General features: G+C 40.6%; 1 protein-coding gene across 1 annotated transcript in view; it reads left to right on the top strand.

Annotated features, from left to right (window-relative positions):
- Positions 1 to 17072, top strand: part of LOC124615401 (protein VAC14 homolog) — a 129008-nt gene that overhangs the window by 40148 nt on the left and 71788 nt on the right. Inside the window, exon 5 of the mRNA XM_047143244.1 lies at positions 9444 to 9564. Within this exon, the coding sequence (XP_046999200.1) occupies positions 9444 to 9564 (121 nt within the window). The remainder of the gene's footprint in view (positions 1 to 9443; positions 9565 to 17072) is intronic.

Genomic DNA, 17072 nt, shown 5'->3' with positions numbered 1-17072 from the left:
TGTGCAATAAAAAAGAAAAATTAGCATTTGCTGCATACTTTTCACTACCAACCACAGAAGCAACCATAAAAATCAGTGTTGAACTCACAGATGTTCAACCAAGCATTGTCACACATCACAGAGGTTGTACTTGTCCTCGTATCACAAGAGAATCCACTGTGGTGACCTTACAAACTATATGTGATAATGGAAGACTGGAGAGATTGAAAAATGTTTCTACATGAGCTATTAAATTTATGTGAAATGATATTGAAAGCTTTTTGGCATATCAAATGAGGAAAAAAGTCATGGAACATGCTCAAGATAAGGAGAAACAGACAAAAAGTGTATGGTTTTTGTAAATTTAATGTGTTAACGTAAGGACAGAGTATATGAAATGAAGTGCATTACAAGGTGAAATTAAAGAGAGAATGCTTGATCCAACTTCTAAAAATAATTTGTTATCTTTTTAGATAATGAGAATGGGTTGTTGGCCAGTATTTACCTAAAGAAGTGAAATGTTCAGTATTTTCAATAGACACATACATGCTGTTTCACAATTCATGTTACATACTTCTAGCAGTTGCAGAGGGGATTTAGTAGATCAAGTTTTACATAGGAACCCATGTCCAGCGATGTCATCCAACAATGCTACAGAGTGCCAAAGTTATCACCTGTAAAAGTAAGTGATGCCACGATAATGGAGAACGATAAATTTATCAGTTTGAGGTAAGGGTTCCTGTACCAGAAATGAACGATTCAAAAGTTATAAGCAGAAAACTGTTCTGATACCTCTGACAGTAGAATACACATACTGGTATTGTTTTAGCTAACATTGTAAGGTAAACAACTTTTAGAGCTGGTAGTGTGGACCAAAACAAGAAAAAAATGTCCAGTAAACATTGGTTCTAAATGCATACTTTAATAGCTATGAGTACTTGTTCAATAGAGATGTTTCACAGTAACAAAGATGAACAAGTGCTCGTAGCTCCTCAGGCATGTATTTTGGAGCTGATGTTTACTAGACATTTTTCCTTGTTTTGGTCCAGACTATTGCCTCTGAAAGTTACCTATCCTACAATCCTAGCAGCAACACTACTAGTACCAGTATGTGTATTTCACCGTCAGATGTATCAGTAGGTTTTTGCTTGTAACTTTAGACCCTTTCATTTCTGGTGCAGGGACCTTTACCTCAGATTGATACATTTATCATTCTCCATCACCTTAGAAAGTGTAACATCATCACGGAATCACCCTGTGTGTATGCATACATTTATAAGTGCCAGCAACTATGACTTTGACACTCTGTAGTGTCACAGGTTGACGTTTGTGGACATGGGTTCCTATCTAAAATGTGATCTACTAAGTCCCGTATGTAACGTGAATTGTGAAACACCTTCCTTAGTCAGATGGGCCCCCCTCACCCTGGGACCTGAGAGCCCTACCATTCCTTTATAACCTTGTTGTACCAGTCCTCCTCTCCTGACTAAGGAAGGAAGCATTAGACATGAAAACAGGGAAGTAGATCATTTTTCTTTTATTTGTGTTAATCGGCAATACTACGCATTTTGCTTCCTGAATTCAGGTAATGGCCAACAATTCTGCCTTATAATTTCTTACTTCTATAGATTGAATTTTCTTTTGTAGAAAGATACATGAGCAGCAGTTTTTCTAAAAATGTTTGTTAAAGCAGAGCATTTGTTGTTGTTGGTCAGGAAAGAACAATGTACACTGATAAGCAAAGCATAGCTGATTGATGAGATGGATGTGTAGCGTAAGAGGCTAATAAAATAGAAGCTAACAAAAAGATTGGCTGGTAAATGTACTTCAACATAAATTACCTCTAAGATCTAATGTCATCATAGATTTATTTGAAAATGTATGGTTACATTTAATAAGTCATATATTATGTAGTTTAGTGTAGTTATTTGTATTTCCATGGATCTTAATATTTTCTTCTTGCTGTGGTACGGGCTGACAATGTTTTACAATTACAAACTTATCAGTGCAAACTATGAAGAGTCATTCCATGTCAAGTCAGCATAGTGATACTACTCCCTGTCTTAGATTTAGATGAAACTTGGCAAAAAGGTAGCCTACATATAGATCAATAAAAACGTGCAATTTTATTAAAATACCTCCCCCCCCCCCCCCCCCCCCTCCCCATGAACCATGGACCTTGCCGTTGGTGGGGAGGCTTGCGTGCCTCAGCGATACAGATAGCCGTACCATAGGTGCAACCACAACAGAGGGGTATCTGTTGAGAGGCCAGACAAACACGTGGTTCCTGAAGAGGGACAGCAGCCTTTTCAGTAGTTGCAGGGGCAACAGTCTGGATGATTGACTGATCTGGCCTTGTAACACTAACCAAAACAGCCTTCCTGTGCTGGTACTGCGAACGGTTGAAAGCAAGGGGAAACTACAGCCGTAATTTTTCCCGAGGGCATGCAGCTTTACTGTATTAATGATGATGGCGTCCCCTTGGGTAACATATTCCGGAGGTAAAATAGTCCCCCATTCGGATCTCCGGGCAGGGACTACTCAGGAGGACGTCGTTATCACGAGAAAGAAAACTGGCGTTCTACGGATCGGAGCGTGGAATGTCAGATCCCTTAATCGGGCAGGTAAGTTAGAAAATTTAAAAAGGGAAATGGATAGGTTAAAGGTAGATATTGTGGGAATAAGCAAAGTTCGGTAGCAGGAGGAACAAGACTTTTGGTCAGGCAAATACAGGGTTATAAATACAAAGTCAAATAGGGGTAATGCAGGAGTAGGTTTAATAATGAATAAAAAAAATAGGAATGTGGGTAAGCTACTACAAACAGCATAGTGAACGCATTATTGTGGCCAAGATAGACACGAAGCCCACACCTACTACAGTAGTACAGGTTTATATGCCAACTAGCTCTGTAGATGATGAAAAAATTGAACAAATGTATGACGAAATAAAAGAAATTATTCAGATAGTGAAGGGAGACGAAAATTTAATAGTCATGGGTGACTGGAATTCGGTAGTAGGAAAAGGGAGAGAAGGAAACGTAGTAGGTGAATATGGATTGGGGCTAAGAAATGAAAGAGGAAGCCGCCTGGTAGAATTTTGCACAGAGCACAACTTAATCATAGGTAACGCTTGGTTCAGGAATCGTAAAAGAAGGTTGTATACATGGAAGAATGCTGGAGATACTAAAAGGTATCAGATAGATTATATAATGGTAAGACAGAGATTTAGGAACCAGGTTTTAAATTGTAAGACATTTCCAGGGGCAGGTGTGGACTCTGACCACAATCTATTGGTTATGTGCTTTAGATTAAAACTGAAGAAACTGCAAAAAGGTGGGAATTTAAGGAGATGGGACCTGCATAAACTGACTAAACCAGAGGTTGTACAGAGTTTCAGGGAGAGCGTAAGGGAACAAATGGCAGGAATGGGGGAAAGAAATACACTAGAAGAAGAATGGGTAGCTTTGAGGGATGAAGTAGTGAAGGCAGCAGAGGATCAAGTAGGTAAAGAGACTAGGGCTAGTAGAAATCCTTGGGTAACAGAAAAAATATTGAATATAATTGATGAAAGGAGAAAATATAAAACTGTAGTACATGAAGCAGGCAAAAAGCAATACAAAAGTCTCAAAAATGAGATTGACAGGAAGTGCAAAATGGCTAAGCAGGCATGGCTGGAGGACAAATGTAAGGATGTAGAGGCTTATCTCACTAGGGGTAAGATAGATACTGCCTACAGGAAAATTAAAGAGACCTTTGGAGAAAAGAGAACAACTTGTATGAATATCAAGAGCTCACATGGAAACCCAGTTCTAAACAAAGAAGGGAAAGCAGAAAGGTGGAAGGAGTATATAGACGACCTCTACAAGGGTAATGTACTTGAGGGCAATATTATGGAAATGGAAGAGGATGTAGATGAAGATGAAATGGGAGATACGATACTGCGTGAAGAGTTTGACAGAGCACTGAAAGACCTGAGTCGAAACAAGGCCCTCGGAGTAGACAACATTCCATTGGAACTACTGACGGCCTTGGGAGAGCCATTCCTGACAAAACTCTACCATCTGGTGAGCAAGATGTATGAGACAGGCGAAATACCCTCAGACTTCAAGAAGAATATAATAATTCCAATCCCAAAGAAAGCAGATGCTGACAGATGTGAAAATTACCGAACAATCAGTTTAATAAGTCACAGATGCAAAATACTAACGCAATTTCTTTACAGACGAATGGAAATACTGGCAGAAGCCAACCTCGGGGAAGATCAGTTTGGATTCCATAGAAATATTGGAACACTTGAGGCAATACTGACCCTACGACTTATCTTAGAGGAAACATTAAGGAAAGGCAAACCTATGTTTCTAGCATTTGTAGACTTAGAGAAAGCTTTTGACAATGTTGACTGGAATACTCTCTTTCAAATTCTGAAGGCGGCAGGGGTAAAATACAGGGAGCGAAAGACTATTTGCAATTTGTAAAGACACCAGATGGCAGTTAGTCGAGGGACATGAAGGGGAAGCAGTGGTTGGGAAGGGAGTGAGACAGGGTTGTAGCCTCTCCCCGATGTTATTCAATCTGTATATCGAGCAAGCAGTGAAGGAAACAAAAGAAAAATTCGGGATAGGTATTAAAATCCATGGAGAAGAAGTAATAACGTTGAGGTACGCCGATGACATTGTGATTCTGTCAGAGACGGCAAAGGACTTGGAAGAGCAGTTGAACGGAATGGACAGTGCCTTGAAAGGAGGGTATAAGATGAACATCAACAAAAGCAGAACGAGGATAATGGAATGTAGTCGAATTAAATCTGGTGATGCTGGGGGAATTAGATTAGGAAATGAGACACTTAAAGTAGTAAAGGGGTTTTGCTATTTGGGGAGCAAAATAACTGATGATGGTCGAAGTAGAGGGGATTTAAAATGTAGACTGGCAATGGGAAGGAAAGCATTTCTGAAGAAGAGATTTTTGTTAACATCGAGTATAGATTTAAATGTCAGGAAGTCGTTTCTGAAAGTATTTGTATGGAGTGTAGCCATGTATGGAAGTGAAACATGTACGATAAATAGTTTAGACAAGAAGAGAATAGAAGCTTTTGAAATGTGGTACTACAGAAGAATGCTGAAAATTAGGTGGGTAGATCACATAAGTAATGAGGAGGTACTGAATAGGATTGAGGAGAAGAGGAGTTTGTGGCACAACTTGACTAGAAGAAGGTATCGGTTGGTAGGACATGTTCTGAGGCATCAAGGGATCACCAATTTAGTATTGGAGGGCAGCGTGGAGGGTAAAAATCGTAGAGGGAGACCAAGAGATGAATACACCAAGCAGATTAAGAAGGATGTAGGTTGCATTAGGTACGGGGAGATGAAGAAGCTTGCACAGGATACAGTAGCATGTATAGCTGCATCAAACCAGTCTCAGGACGGAAGACCACAACAACATCAACAACAACAACAACCTATTTTGAAAATGTGAAGTTGTCAAAAATCGCCAAAAAAAAGTCCCCTGTCACCTTTTCAAATTGCTGTAGCAACTCTCCTAACTAAGCTAAAATTACTGGTCACATGTCATTTTGCTACACTTCTCATGAGCTTTCCTATGACACACAACACACTATGGGTTTGAGGTGAAAATTGTTATCAAAAAGCGTCTTCAAAATTTTCAAAAAATTATGTACAACACTTCACATTGTTGTTAACTATTCCGTAAGTATGAAAGTTGAACTGTTGTGGGTTCACACCTTTGTAAAATTTCACTAAAAAAATGACTTTTGTAAAATAGATAGAGTTAAGCAGAAATAAACACAACTTTATTCTTGATTTATTTGTGTACACATTGAAATTTGCTGTTAACACATACATACGGCATGTCACTTGCGAAACCTTGTACAAACCGCACTTGTTTTCACTTCTTTTTAATTTATTCATTTGCCGCATTTGTTTTCATAGTATCATTCCTAGGAATTTGATATATTCTTCCTGTTGGTGTTACTGGGTTTACTTGATAAAGAACATCATTTACAGATACCCATAGGAGATTAGGTTTTGTAGGATATGCATAATGCAGTGAGGGGCCAGCTGGGTGAAGGAAAGTAACTTCAACTTTACTAAGACCTTTGCCGTGTATTAAAACGTAGAACATAACCTAACCACCATTTCTCTCAAAGCCAGTTTGTTTTGTTTTCTACCCCCCCCCCCCCTCCCCCCAGCTGCAAAAGTCTGTACAAATATGGTCCGCCTCCGTAGCGTAGCGGTAGCGTTACTTCCTACCATGCAGGGGGCCTGGGTTCGATTCCTGGCAAGGGACTGGGTGTTGTGTGTCCATCATCATTTTCATCATCACTGGCTCGCAAGTCGCCGATGTAGCATCAACTAAAAAGGACTTGCAATCTGGTGGCCGAACTCCCCCGAATTGGGAATCCCAGCCAACAATGCCATACGATCATTTCATTTTTTTTGTACAAATATTTTTGATGTACGATATGCTATCAGTATAAAGGCTTGTAACCTCTGCATCCTGTTGATGACAACAGCTTGAGTAAGGTGCTCTTGTAGGAATCTTTCAGTTTGAATGTATTCCTCTTGTGTCGAAAATTCAGTGTGTACAGATGTAATATTTTTAACAGCCCAATCAAAAATTTCTTGTAGAGTAAGACTTTGGTTATCATACAGTCTCTGCAGACTTGCATTTATTGCTAACCTCTTAACAGTGCCACCAACAAGATCGTAAGTTTCTTTTCCATGAGCAGAGGCAAAAAAAATGCCATTCTGTTTACGTGCCAGAACATTTGTTTTGGAAACATAAGTTTAAAAAATTCTTTTTATTCTTGTACTGGGCTGCACATTCATCTGAAAAGTTTTATATCTTCTGTACATCAGCCAGAAATTCAGTTTTTTTAAAAACTGAATTAGCTTTCTTTGAAAACAATAGCCTGCTATGTCTTTATGCTCTAGACAGTTAGAAAGTATGACATAGCTCATATGCTCTCTTTTACTCCCTCCTTTGTAATACACTACCAGGGAGTAGTCACGTGACCAATGAAAACTCTGGGTCTCATCTCGGATCATGAAACTATAGTTCCCAGAGAAGTCACATGTAACAAAATATTCACTCTCATTCAAATTTTCCGTGACTTTACTTACAAAAGAGCTTTGCTGCTTAGCTAGAAAACCATGGAGTATCACTGTGGTCAGCTTTTCAGAAAATAATTCAATGAACTCCGATGATATTCTACGTTGTTTCTAAGTTACTCTGTCTACTGAAACCCACTGTCAAAAAGTGATATTTTTGACCATAGTATTACCAAATGCATTTGTAGTGTTCTTTGTATTGGGGCACTTCCTAGGCAAGAACTATTTTCCCATAACACAATGAATTTACGCTGGGTTGCACAGCACTTTTGCCACACAGTGTTTGTAAGAAGCCAATTCCCCATTATCTACATACTGAGCTTAGCATTTTCTATCATGAATAGTTGTAATAAACAATTAGCTTTTGTAATCCCAATTTTTATTTCTTACACATACTCAAAACATTTAACAATTAATGCTATCAGATTACAACTGTATTAAAAAACTTATATTTTTAATAGTTCTGATAAAATAATCACTCATCATAGTCACTAGTTCATCTTAAACCTATTACAAATAAATCTCTGAAAAACAAAAACTTATTGATGGGTAATTTTTGCATAAATGTACAAGCTTTACAAAAACATAATTTTAAGTATTTTCTAATTTTTAAAAAGGTGTGAACCCATGACAGTCCCACTTTTGTGCATAGGGACTTAGTTAACAATAATGTGAAGTGTTATATACAATCTTTTGAAAAATTTTGGATATGCTCTTTTTGTTAGATTATAAATTAAAATTTTCAAAAAAAGTTTTCATCTTGGACCGATGTTGTGTTGTGTATCACTTCGTAAAAAATGCTGCAAAATGGCACTTGTTCCATCAATTTAGCTTAATTAGGAGAGTTGCTGCAGCAATTTTTAAATGATGGCACTGGGGCATTTTGCAATTTTTGACAACTTCACATTGCTGTATTATCTACGTGTAAATACTTCTGTGAAAAGTTTCATCATAATCTGAGATTTTGAGTGAAAATTAATTTAAAATTGCGTTAATTTGGCATGGAATCTCCCCACCTTGCAAACTATCCACACGACTATCTTAAACACACTTCCTGTTTTTACAGTGATTTATACTTGCTTTTGTCAAATCTCTCTCTGTATGATATCAGTTTGTGCTTGAATTTTAATTTTATTACCTGTTAAATTCTTTGTATCACTGGGAAGGTGGTAAAGGATTTTTGTGACTGAGTATTTAACTTTTTTCTGTGCCACACAATGCTGAGTAATGGGTGTTGTGTAAAATTACTGCTTCTAGTATTATATTCATGAATTTAACTTGTTTTTGAACTGTGAATAATTTTGTCAGTCTCCGTATGGGAGTGGATGTATTGTGAGGCTGTTACCAGTATGTCCAAGTGTTCAAAGAACTACCTACAAGAGACTGTAGAGTGGGCACTACATATTATCCTTATTACATGCTTCTGTGTAGCAAACAATTTTTATTAAATGGTGAGATACCCCACAGTAAGACCTTAGTTACTGAAAATAGAAAAAGTCAACTTTTTGAAATTTTCTTCTGAAATCACACACACACACACACACACACACACACACACACACACACACACACACAGACAGAGAGAGAGAGAGAGAGAGAGAGAGAGAGAGAGAGAGAGAGAGAGAGTAGACTAAGCTGTTGCACACATGACAGCTGTCACCTCAGGGCACTATTCCCAACTGCGGTGAGCAGCAATCTTGACTGGGGTAAATGTAGATGTAGAAGTGGCAGGTGGGGGTTAGAAAGATGCCGTAGCACTGTCTGTGGATGTATGCAGAGATGTGGCAGTGATGATATGGTGAGCTGCCAGGTGCATCATCAGGAGGATATACTTAATACTTAGTGGAGGGGAGGAGGAGGAGGGGGGGGGGGGAGACTATGAAAGTGGACTGGGGGGACAGAAGGTGAAAGATGTGTGGGAGGCTGGAGCGGAAATAGGGAAGGAGACAGAGGAAGATGGGAACGGGGACTAATAAAGGTTGTGGCCATGTGTGTGCATGTATTTTCTATATCTGAAGGAGAATGGTCCAATAGCTAAGTCTATATTAAAATGTACCATGAAATGAAATGTGCCTGTCATTCAAAGCCGCCTCTATGTGATGAGTAGCAATCCATCCATTTCATAGCGTTATTTCATCCCGGATTCTTAATTATGCAGATATATTTACAAAAACTGGAATGTTCCTTTATGCTATACTGCAGTTCTGTATACATTAGTATCGACATCCAAAAGCTTTTGTAACTATGCGGTGCATTTTCTCTAATTTATATTTTACAATGCTGATTAATATTCATCCTAACATTGTTTTTATTTTTGTTATTTCTCCTTTTTACCAGGTGTGATACAGCGCTAGGAGAATTTTTACGAAGCATCAAGCATGATCCTTCTAGGGTTGATTTTGCTGCTATGATTAATATCTTGATTACACATGCACAAGCAACAGACGAGGTACTACAGGTATGTCTCAAGTGTCATAAAAAGTTGGCCAGTTTATAGCCCATTGGAAGGGGGAAAAAAACAGTGCCTTTACGTATTGTTACCCACCAACGGATAACATACAGGGTGTTCCAGGAGAAATGGTCAATATTAAGGGATGTGACAGGAACACTCAAAGCCAAGAAAATACAGCAAACATGGGCTCTAAAATGCATACCTTGAGAGCTATGAGCACTTCATCTTTGATACTGTGAAATAAATCTCATCTTCTGCAGGCTCTTTGCTTTTCATATTTTGAGAGGTGGTCATAAAGACAAAAACAAAAAATATGAGCTCTAAAGTGTATACCTTAATAGCTATGAGCACTTGTTTATCTTTGCTACTGTGAAATACTTCGCTACTGTGAAATACATGTCTCCTACTGAACAGGTACTCATAGCTCTTATGGTATGCATTCTACAGCCAATTCCCCCCCCCCCCCCCCCCCCCCCCCCCCCCCCCGCCCCCCTCTGAGTATTCATTCATATCTCTAAACACTGACCTTTCCTTCTGGGGATGCCCTATATACATTTCTGTGTGTAGCTTCTTTCTGGTCAGCATAAATTATGTGAACACCAGCAGCTTTGTAGACTCCTGATAATTTCACAACATTAATCATAGAAATAGCAAGAAAGAGGCATTAATATGAATTGTATTAATATAGAGAGAGGTTCCTAAAAGTTACATGGTCATTACTTGCAGACAGAGCAACTAAAGTGATAAATTCACCAACCAGGTACCTTTATTGCAAATTGTTTTTGATCAGCTGACTATTAATTGATAAGGGTATCATCAGGAGTGCCCCAGGGAAGTGTGATAGGGCCACTGTTGTTCTCTGTATACATGAATGTGTTGGCAGTCAGGTTGGGCAGTAAGGTGTCAAAGTTGAGTGACTGTAGGACGATACAAGACAACAACAGACAAAATTTCCAGTTGGTGTGATGAATTGCAGCTAACTCTAACAGTATAAAAATGTAAGTTAATGCGGATGAGTAGGAAGAACAAACCTGTAATGTCCGGATATAATATTACTAGTCTCCTGCTTGACACAGTCAAGTCATTTACTATCTGGGTGTGACATTGCAAAGCGATATGAAATGGAATATGCATGTGAGGACTGTGGTAGGAGAGTTAAATGGTCAGCTTCAGTTTATTGGAGAATTTTAGAAAAGTGTGGTTCATCTGTAAAGGAGACCGCATATAGGACAGTAGTGCAACATGTTCTTGAGTACTACTCAAGTGTTTGGGATCCGTACCAGGTCAGATTAAAGGAAGACATCGAAGCAGTTCAGAGGTGGGCTGCTAGATTTGTTAGTGATTGGTTCGGACTACATGCAAGTGTTACAGAGATTCTTCGGGAACTCAAATGGGGGTCCCTGGAGGAAATGCAACATTCTTTTCGAGGAACTCTACTCAGAAACTTCAGAAAACTGTCATCTGAAGTTGACTGCCAAATGATTCTACTGCTGCCAACATACACTGTGCCTATGGGCCATGAATATACTAGAAATTAGGGCTCATACAGAGGCATATAGCTTGTCATTTTTCCCTTGCTCTATTTGCAAGTGGTACAGGAAAGGAAATAACTGCACCATGCACTGTATGGTGGCTTGCGGAGTATCGATATAGATATAGTCTTCCATCAGAAAAAGTTAGTCAGGTGTAGTCATTGTTTCTGTACACATTTTTCCACATGCTTGGTAATTTTCCAGTTGCAGACATTATAGAACAACAGGCTAATGTAAAATTCTGTTTAATGTTAGGGAAATTAGCTGTGGAAACTCCCAATTTGCTTTGGCCAAAAACTTAGAGCATTCTTCTTCATCACCACGAATTATGAATGGAAAAAGGCAGTAAAATGATATGAAGACAATATTTATTTGGTGTTTTGACAGAAAGTTAATTTATCGCCCAAAATACTGCAGTTAGTCATCCTTACTATTTTAAAGTGTTAATACAGTTCTGTGAAGCACTTAAAAAAACATCTCAATTATGGCTATAAAAGGATTTGTTCTTGACAACACTGCCAGTTGCAATGTTTTTTTGAAGGTGATAAAATCTCATGACATTTACATCCCATCTATATAAATAATGAGTCTTTATATGGGTTAATATTGAATGCATATTGTCACGAATTTGTATTTGTAGGTCTGAAATGTTTGAACTGTGTGCTGTTCTAACCTCAGCACATTACTTTTCAGGGTGTTTGTTACATCAGTTGAACTTATTATGAACAGCTCATCCATTTTGACAACTGTCACTCATTCAGTGTCAGACAAGTCCTTCCCATAGCACTTAGCACTTGAGAGTATATCATATGAAATTGGAAGCAGGAATTAACTAGATATGCTTGTAACCTTGCAGTAACTAGTAAAGGGGCAAGCAAAATGTTCTCAGACTGGTAGTGCAGGCTGTAATATTTTTTAAACTTGTTTGGGCCACCTGTGGACCCCACAGTGCTTGTGTTCTAGCTCTGCTTCTTTTGTCCACCTCTTCTGGTGCTCTCAGTGAAGTTTAGTAGCTGTTTTCTTGTTTCTACCTTGATCTTTTCTGTTAGCCCAGCAATCCTTAATTTTCCTGTTGAACTCTAGCTTGCATTCCTCATACCATTTCCTGGTCTTGTTGTTAACTTCTGTAAGGAATGTGAGAAAGGGTTTGCTTTCAATAACTGATCAGTACTCACCCCTGTTATTTATTACATCTTGCATACAGTGAAGTTCTGCAAGGTCTTTCTCTATTTGTTTGACCCGCATACGGCGTCAGGGGCTAGAATAGATGCACGGCCATTCCTTAAATGTCGTAAGAGGTGACTAGTAGAAGTTATTTATTTGGTCACATTTTTACCTAGTATATTGACTGTTCTTTGGAATTATGAAATTTTTCACTCTTTCCACTTTTTTAATGCTTTTTTCCTCTCCAGTTTTGGCTTCTTAAATTCTGGTTCCCATTTTAGGATTGACCTCCACTTTTCAATTTTTGCAGAAGTGCAGGCCATTTGGGGAAGAACACCCTCAGTGGTAGTCACCTGACAACATAGGGACCACATTGCCGAAGCCAGAGCTGTAACTTCCCATGTCAGCCAAGGAGTAGTTACCTATCCATTTCGGGGTACCAGACTTTTATGCCAGGTGACCTTTGCCTTGACGAAGTGGTGCCCACAGGGAGAGCCTCTGATCGGTGTTAGTGGTATCAGGGCAGATGATCTGCAGTGAAACAGATCAAACTTAACAGTAGCCGTGCCAACGCAGCCATATCAACTGTCAGGAACAGTGCTTTTAGTGCAGAGGTATGCAGTCGTAAGGCTTTTCTGCCTGTGACCATGTCTCAAGACGAGAGTCATGTAAGGAGAAATAGAAGTGGACAATTTGCCATGTCCTTGGTTTGTCCTCAGACTGACAGTGGAGCTTTCATTGCAACAAAGCCACTGTTTTTTGTTGAAAATATTGCAGATCAGTTTGGGGAGGTTGCTGCAATAGAGAAGTTGAGAAATGGATCTTTGCTGATCCAAACTTTGCACACCAACCAGTCATGGGCACTTCAGGCTTGTGTCACGATAGAAGATATACCAGTCAACATTTCTCCTCATAACAAGCTCAATAGAATTCAAGACGTTGTCTTCTGTCGGGACAATGCTACAAACTGAAGAAGAGCTGCAGACTAATCTTGCACAGCATGGAGTCCATTTTGTTCACCACATCGAAGAGAGACCCAAGAATAACAGTGGACACCGGAGCTTTTATCCTAGCCTTCAAAGGCAACATTTTACCTGAGAAGGTTAAGGTCATGATTTATAGGTGACATGTCAGGCCTTACTTTCCTCCTCCAATGAAATGTTTTAACTGCCGAAGGCTCGGACACATATCCTCCCGCTGTTCTTATCAGGTTATCTGTAGGGCATGTGGACATGGGTCCCACGAGGGCAGCCTTGTGACCAAATCCCTCAGTGTGTCAGCTGTCCAGAACCACACCCTCCTCATTCACCACAACACTCAATGTTCAAGAGGGATAAGAAAATTCAAGAGTATAAGAAACTTGACTGCCTGTCGTATGAAGGTGTAAAGAAAAAGTTTGAAAGCCTTCATCCAACTAATATGGTCTCAAATTTTGTGGCTGCTGTGTCAGTCCACAGCTCATGCAATGACAAGGTCTCGCACAACACCTCCTGGCCCTGGTCGTATTCCAGGGCTGCCATACAGTTGGAGGAGGAAACGTCAGCTCCCTCACCCCCTACACATATAGCACCAATAATTCTCACACAATTGGTGTGGCCAGAGATGCCTAGTCGTCCTCTGGTGTCATCAGGAATGAGGACACCTTTCAAGGTGCCCCCCCCCCCCTCCCTCTCAGGACAAGGACAAGCACAAGCAGCCACAGGCTGTGGGTCGAAGAAAAGTACAATCCTCTTCATGCCCACAAGATAAAATTGGGAAATTTTCACAGAAATCGAAGTCTCACTAGGATAAGAAGGAAAAATAGAAAGATAAACTGCTTTCTGAGACTTTGACTGTACTGCTCCCCATACCTGCAGAGGTAGAGCCTATGCACATTGACAGCGGATCACACAGTCAGGTGGACAACAACCTGGTAACCCACCTTTTCCATTCGCCACATTGTTAGACCTGACTCCAGTGCACCCTCAGTGGAACTGTAATGGCTGCTATTGCCATCTGCCCAAACCCTGCCATTTAATTGTTACTTTCTCTGTAATTGGCATAGCATGACATGGTTTACAGCAACACACCTCCCTGCTCTGAAAGACTTTGAACCCTACTGTACCTATCAACTGAATGTTGAGAGATACTCTGGTGGGATCTGTACCCGCATACGCTCTGATACTTCCAGTGAGCAGGTGCCCCTACCACTGCACTATAGGCCATTGCCGTTGGTGACTACCTATCAGTCTGGATGACAGTATGTAATGTTCATCCCCCCCCCCCTCCGCCCCCCCCCCCCCCCCGCCATATGGAAGTACCCAATATCATGAGTGGTTAGTGTTAATGGAACAGCTACATCCCCCCTTCTTACTGGAGGCTTAAATGACCATAATCCTGTGTGGGATGACAATACTATGTCTTACAGAGGCCAAATACTAGAACACCTCTTTTCGGAATTGGATGTCAGCCTACTCTACACTGGAGCACCAACAAATTTCAGTGCAGCCCACAGAACATACTCAGCTATTGGTCTCACAGTTTGCAGCCTGACTATTTTAACCCTGATTCGATGGTGCACCCACGGCATTCTTTGTGACAGTGACCATTTTCCTATTATTCTCTCCCCCTCCACTCAGACATCTGGAACATGCTCCAGGTTGTTCATTTCAGGAAGCTGACTGGGCAGCTTTCTACTCTACAGCCACTTTTGCAGCCAGTCAGGCAACGGATATCAGTGGAGTGGAACAGGATACTATTGATACTATTATTCATGCTGCAGCAGCAGTGATACACCACTCTTCTGGCTTATCCCGACAATCACCAATGCCATGGTGGTCTGAAGATTTAGCCACAGCTATCAGGAAATTTTGCACGGCACTTCAATGACACAAGTGCCATCCCTCTATGGATAATTTAAGTGTTCAAGAGACTCTGGGTAAAGTTGCAGTTTTTAATAAAGAAAGGGAAGCAGGAGTGTTGGGAGCAATACATATCATCCATGCGATACCACACACCATCGTCCCAAGTGTGGACTAAACTCTGCCACATTTGCAGCCATGGTGGTTCCTGGCATCCTTGTCAGTGATAACACCTGCACTAATCCCATGGTACCTGCCAAATGTTTTGTAGTGCACTTTGCTGAAGGAAGGGTCCGAATGCAGTAATTACCACCCTCATTTCCTGATCCGGAAACACCTTATTGAGTGCCACCTGCTATCCACACACACACACACACACACACACACACACACACACACACACACACACACACACACACACACACCGCTCTATAACACAACACCACTGTTTAGTGAATGGTAGCTACACAGTGATTTGGCAGCATGTTGAGATATGGCCCCCTAGACCCTACAAAATTCACAACCAAATGCTCAAACATCGTGTTGACAGCATAAAATATATCCTCAGGTTTTAAAACGTATTTGTTGGGAAGGAGAATTTGCCTCCCAGTGGCAGAAAAATATTATTATTCCTGTCCTGTTGTGAAAGGACCCACATATTTTAACTAACTACCGGTCAATCTCTCTGACAAATGGGCTGAGTAAGCTATTCAAACAAATGGTCAACTGCCGTTTTTGCTGATGCCTTGAAGCCAGAGGGCATGTATCACAATTCCAAAATGGCTTTCGGGCATTCCAGTCCAACAAAAATCATGTGGTTCATCTGGAATCTGCAGTGCACAATGCTTTCGCACAGTGTCAAAATGCGATTGCTGTGTTCTTTGGCCTGCAGATGGCATACGATACCACCTGGTGACATTGTATCCTGTCTACACTGTATGAGTGTGGTTTCCATGGCAGTTCACCCATTTTTATCCAGAATTTTGTATCTATCTGGCTTTTTTGGAACCAGATGGGTTCGACTCTCAGCAAACAATATGTACAGGAAACTGGAGTCCCTTAGGGATCAATTTTGAGTGTAATGCTGTTCACTATCGCCATCAATGGTTTTTAAATGCAATGGTCCCCACAGTCTCTCTGTCACTGTATGTGGATGATCTTTGCCCGTACTATGTCTCAGAGTCACTGAGTGCCGAGTTCAGGGGACTGTCTGGAGAGTACTTCACTGGGCCGTGAATCACGACTATCAGTTTTCTCCTGCATTTGAGTTGTGCATTTTTGCCGACTCCGGACTGTGAACCTGCACCCAGGAATTTATATTGGTGATCAGTTACTTGAAGTTGTTGAAACATTTCAATTCTTAGGTATTTTATTTGATATCTAGCTAATTTGGCTGCCACAAACTCAAGACAACTTGCATGAAGAATCTAAATGCTCTCTTTTTTTCTTAGTAACTCCTCATGGGGCACAGACCACATAGTTCTTGTGAGATTTATACAAAGCACTGTTTTTATCCTGCTTGGACTACAGATGTGTTGCCTATGGGTCAGCAGCACCATCTGTACTGAGCTTGCCATTTCACCACACTGGTGTGCAGCTGGCAATGGGGACCTTCCATACAGTCTCTTGGTGGAGACCGGTATCTCACTGCTGCGGGTTAGATGACAGCAGCTCGTGGCAAATTATGCAATCACAATATGTCAGATGCTTACTCACCCATGTCACTCAACTCTTTCACAACCATCAGTTCAGACTGTTTGCACATCACCCAGAACTGGATTGACCAGCTGGGATGCGACTCGACACTCTACTGAAGGACCTCCAACAGCACCCTTTAGTCTGTGTTCCTAGAGCTCACTCTCAACTGCCCCCCCAGGGGATCCACAACTCTTTTGTGGATACGTGCGTAGCGAGCACGGGGCCCCGAGCTAATGTGGCCTTCCTTCCTTTCCGGGCTGCATACCTTCCCTTTCCGCAT

This window comes from Schistocerca americana, chromosome 5 (genome assembly GCF_021461395.2).
Source record: "Schistocerca americana isolate TAMUIC-IGC-003095 chromosome 5, iqSchAmer2.1, whole genome shotgun sequence".
Lineage (NCBI taxonomy): Eukaryota > Metazoa > Arthropoda > Insecta > Orthoptera > Acrididae > Schistocerca > Schistocerca americana.
Note: the sequence above shows the minus strand (reverse complement) of the source record. Positions and strands in the feature narration are given on the sequence as shown.